The sequence below is a fragment of the Terrapene carolina genome, unplaced genomic scaffold (assembly GCF_002925995.2).
Source record: "Terrapene carolina triunguis isolate 2854851 unplaced genomic scaffold, T_m_triunguis-2.0 Scaffold517, whole genome shotgun sequence".
Lineage (NCBI taxonomy): Eukaryota > Metazoa > Chordata > Testudines > Emydidae > Terrapene > Terrapene triunguis.
The window spans coordinates 1,510,865-1,515,787 of record NW_020664868.1 but is presented as its reverse complement, the minus strand read 5'-3'; the positions used below and the strand labels follow the sequence as shown (position 1 = coordinate 1,515,787).

Below are 4,923 nucleotides of genomic sequence, written 5' to 3'. Positions count from 1 at the left end.
GAAGGGCTGGGTGGATGGAGAGATGGATGGATGGGGTGTAGGAGGATGGATGGATGGATGGATGAGGGTGTAGGAGGATTGATGGTATAAGAGGACGGATGGATGGATGAAGGGCTGGCTGGCTGGATGGATGGATGAGGGTGTAGGAGGATTGATGGGGGTATAAGAGGATGGATGGATGGATGGATGGATGGATGAAGGGCTGGGTGGACGGACAGACGGGTGGACGGACAGACGGGTGGACAAGAGTCCTGCTTGCTCACGTCCCCCCATCCCTGGATCCTTCCCCCGCTTCCCCTCATTCGTTGTAACACTTTGCCCGCAGCAGCGCTGGGCTTGGGCCCTCCCTTTGCCATCTGCACAGTGGGCATCTGGGGGGCCAGGCCCCCGGCCCCACGGCCTGATTCTGCCCTGACGGCTCCCCACCAGGGCTGCATGGGTGGGGCCCTACCTCTGCCCTGCTGCCCGACCCGGAGGGGGAGTGGGGGTGCCAGCCCTGTGAGCCCTGCTCTGCCGGGCGTCGCGGGGCGCTGAGCGGGGCGCGGCTCATAAAGGAAGGCGAGACGGGGAAATACAAAAACGGGTCGGTCAGAGAACACCCAAAGCTGCTGCCACGGATCGGGGGAGGGGGAGGCCACGGATCGGGGGAGGGGGAGGCCACGGATCGGGGGAGGGGAGGACAGGCAGGTCACAGTGCGATCTGGGTTAGTGCGGCCATTAAAGGGGTCAAAGACACTCCCCCGAACTCCCCCCAACACGGCAACACGAGACCTACTGTGGGGGGGAGGGGTTAAGATTGGGGGGCACTTCAGGTGAACTCCAAATCCTTCTCTCTGGTCTCCATTCCCGCCCCCCCCAGCCGGATGGGAACAAGCGGGGGGGCCCCAGCTCAGAACCAGCGATCGGGGGAGGGAAGCCTTGGATGAGAACAGGCGGGGGGGCCCCAGCCCCGATCGGGACCCATGTGGGCGGCCCAGCCCCAGCGGACATGCCCACTAGACACGAACGCTCGCGGGAGCTGCCCCAGGCGGCGGAAATGGACCTGGAGCAGCGGGCTACGGAACGGGTCAGGGTGGCTACCGACGTCCTCAGAGACTGGCGATGGCGCGTCTGCGGCTGGCCACTGAACGCTTGCCCCTAGCTCCAGAGCCCGGCGAGCCCTGAGGAGCCGGGCGACCCCTTGGGGCGGAGACAGACGCCCCCACCCAGGCTGCGACCCCCCCCCCCCCGCCCCTTCAGCTGTGGTTACCTGAGCCAGTTTCATCATCATGTGGGCAAAAACGTGGAGGAAACCGACCACGGCGTCCCAGAGCCTGCTGTGCGCCAGGCTCTGCTGGTTCCCCGTGCACGGGCCCTGCGGGAGAGAGACGGAGTCAGCAGCAGCAAGGACCAGCCGCAGAACCCAAACCGGCACTAACCGCCCACGGGGACCCTCGCCCGGCCCGGAGACGCAGCCACCTCTGGGGTGGGGCGCGGGGCTGGTTATACAGGAACCCCTCACCCAGTGCGGAGATGCAGCCGCCTCTGGGGTGGGGCCCGGGGGCTGGTTATACAGGAACCCCTCACCCAGTGCGGAGATGCAGCCACCTCTGGGGTGGGGCGCGGGGCTGGTTATATAGGGATCATCTCCACTCCCAGGGTCACAGCCGCATCTATTTCCTTCCTTGCTGGTGCAGAGAATGGGAGTGGGCCGGGTGCAGATGCAGCCGTACCTGGCTGTACCGGGCAGCGCCGGGGGCAGTACCAGGGGGCAGTACCATGGGGCAGTGCCTGGGCTGTACCTGGCTGTACTGGGGGCAGTACCGGGGGCAGTGCCGGGGGCAGTGCCCGGGCCGTACCTGGCTGTACCGGGGGCAGTGCCGGGTGCAGTACCAGGGGACAGTGCCCAGGCCGTACCTGGCTGTACCGGGGGCAGTACCAGGGGGCAGTGCCCGGGCCGTACCTGGCTGTACCGGGGGCAGTGCCGGGGGCAGTACCAGGGGGCAGTGTCCGGGCCGTACCTGGCTGTACCGGGGGCAGTGCCGGGGGCAGTGCCTGGGCCGTACCTGGCTGTACCGGGGGCAGTGTCCGGGCCGTACCTGGCTGTACCGGGGGCAGTGCCGGGGGCAGTACCAGGGGCCGTACCTGGATGTACTCTGTCAGGCTGTTGAAGACCTGCTTGGCCACGGCCATGGCCTTGGAGAAGTTGCGCTTGCCCTGCTCGTCGATGATGTCCTTGCCCGAGTAGTACCAGTAGAAATCGCTGATGGACTCCTGGGGGAGCAGGGGGGTTAGTGCTGATCCCCCCCATTGGCTGCAGGGCCGGCAGGCTGAGCAGGTACAGTCCCCCCCCCCGTCCCCCCCCGAGCAGTCTGTGCCACAGGCCGGCTAGGGAGAAGGCTGCAGGGGACGGCTGCCTGGCAGGGAGAGGTCTCTGGGAGCCGGTGCCCACAGGGGGGGTCTCCGGGGGCAGCTGGTGGGGCAGGGGGCGCTGACCTGCAGTCGCAGCAGATAGTCCACGGTGCAGATGATGATGTTAACGGTGGTCGTGTTCCCCGTCTGCGTGCGCAGGTAGTTCTGGAAATCTGCAGGGGGGGAGACGTCGGGTCAGGCCCCCTCACCGACCCGCTGCCAAGCGCTGCCCAGACCCTGTGGCACAGGGGGTGCCGGGACGGGCAGGAGGGGCTGTGCCGGGGGGCGCGCGGGCAGTGCCGGGGGGGCTTTGCTCCCCACCCACAATGTCTTGGTCACGTGTGGGACTCTGCCTCTGACCACCCGCAGCACCCGCCCCCCCCCCTACCCATAGTGCCCGCGGCCCCCGCACAGTGCCCGCCCCCCCACTTACCCATAGTGCCCTCTGCCCCCCCACAGCGCCCTCCCACCCACCTACCCATAGTGCCCATGGCCCACCCACCCGCCCTCTGCCCCCCAGGCACCCATCGACCCAGGTACCCACCCACAATCCACCCCCCATCCACATACCCATCTGCAGGGCCCCCCCTCCGCCTGCCTCTTCATCCATCCCCGGCTTCCCATCCCCCATCTACCTGCCCTACCTGTCCACGCGCCCACCCAGGAGCCCACCCCGGGCACTCCCAGCACCCACCCTCCTGCCCCGCTACCCACAGAGTACCCAGCCAGCCAGCTGCACCCCCCCCACTCCATTCACGCCCCTCCATTGCCCTCCCCCTCGGTCTCTGGGCTCCGTGCGGCCCCCAAGCCGAGCCAGCCGGCCGTACCGTTGTTGTGGCCCTCACACAGGAGCTGCAGGAACCGGAAGAGATCCTGCGTGAACTCGTCGTCCGCCATCACCTTCTCTCCTAGAGCGGGGCAAGGGGAGGGGGAGAGACAGAACTGGCCAATGTTAGCAGCCGCGACCGGGCGAGGGGGCCTGGGTGCAGCGCCACCCGGGTTAGCACGCGCAGGGGGCATGGGGAGAGGGGCCAGTGGCGGCCAGGCAGCCCACACTCTGGGACACAGCACACGGGGGCACCACCCGGAAGGCCTTGCTCAGGGCTCAACACTCTGAGGTCATAAGAGGGAGTAACCACCACCCTGAGTAAGGACGGAGTAAACCCCGAGTAAGAAGTGAGTAACCCCCCACCCTGAATAAGGAGCGAGTAATCTCCACCCTGAGTAAGGATGGAGTAAACCCTGAGTAGGGAGGGAGTAACCCCTGAGTAAGGAGTGAGTATCTCCCACCATGAGTAAGTAGTGAGTAACCCCAGAGTAAGGAGCTCAGGATTGGACCATTGGTTCCCATGGGAGTTGAGCCCGAGCAAGGCCTGCAGGATTCAGCTCAGGTTAGTGGGTTCAGGCAGCATGCATCTCATTAGGGACCCGCAGGGCTCCTCTGAGTTGTCGCCTGTGGCGGATGAGGCGGGCAGGATATTGTTTCTTTTTACCAGCTGGAGAACAATATCGTCACCCCCGACATCCTGGTGCCAGCAGAGCTGGTCCCGGCAGGGTCCCTGCCTGGCCGGTGCAGCGGGCAGTTGGGTGGGGGGGATAAAGAGAATTCAGAGGGAGGAGGGGAGGGTATTGGGGGAGAGGGACCATTATTAACGCTACTGGCTGGTTTAGTGGGGAGCCATGTGGCATTCATTTAAAAAATTCTGTCAGGGCCAAATCCTGACATCTGAACTCAGGCAAAGAGACAGGTGGGAGTTTTGCAAGAGTAAAGTCTGAATAATGTAGGCACAAAGTCAGGATAACGAGGAGTAAAGTCAGAGTAACTAGCAGTAAAATCAGAGTAAAGTCAGAGTAACTAGGAATAAAATCAGGGTACTACTGGAATAACGCAGGAGCAGTCCAGTAATGTAGGAGTAATGCCTGAGTAATGTAGGAATAAACACAGGAATATCGTAAGAGTCGAGACAGAGTAACACAGGATTAATACTGGGGCGGTGTCTGAGTAACATCTGTCACATCTGGCCCCAGCTGGAGGTGACTCCTGGCTGGTTAACAGGATTAGTGGCAAAGGGCAGAGGGTCAGTCACACCAGCCATACTGCGGCACTGGGCGTTAATCCCATTGGGGGCAGGGGCTGTGTGCCTGCACCCCGGACCGATTCATATCGCCCCACGCGGCGTTAATGACCAGCCCTTTTTCCACCGTTCATGAAGTCACTTCCTCCCCTTCGCAGCTGGGATTCTCCCCACTGCTGACTCCCCCTTCCTCTCCCCTGATCACCGGGGAATCACGGCGCTGGGGGGCAGGGAGCAGCGCAGGGGGCAGGAATAGGTCACCAAAGGTCGTCTCACCCAGGTCTAGGTAGCTAGGGAGATTTGCCCCCAATTGTGTCTGCTGCTGCGCTGTTTAGAGAGATGCTAGTGTGTATGTGTGACAGTTACAATCCCCAAACCACCACTTACTGAAGTTACTACACAGATACTATCACAATATTAGAACAGAGATACTGCAAAGATGCTACTACATTGTTAC

At 63.3% G+C, this 4,923-nt stretch overlaps 1 protein-coding gene across 1 annotated transcript in view; it reads right to left on the bottom strand.

The window, feature by feature from the left end:
• Nucleotides 1-4,923, bottom strand: part of RYR1 (ryanodine receptor 1) — a 187,254-nt gene that overhangs the window by 81,295 nt on the left and 101,036 nt on the right. The window contains 4 exon segments of the mRNA XM_029913199.1: nucleotides 1,250-1,354; nucleotides 2,125-2,253; nucleotides 2,476-2,564; nucleotides 3,219-3,299. Of these exon segments, the coding sequence (XP_029769059.1) occupies nucleotides 1,250-1,354; nucleotides 2,125-2,253; nucleotides 2,476-2,564; nucleotides 3,219-3,299 (404 nt within the window).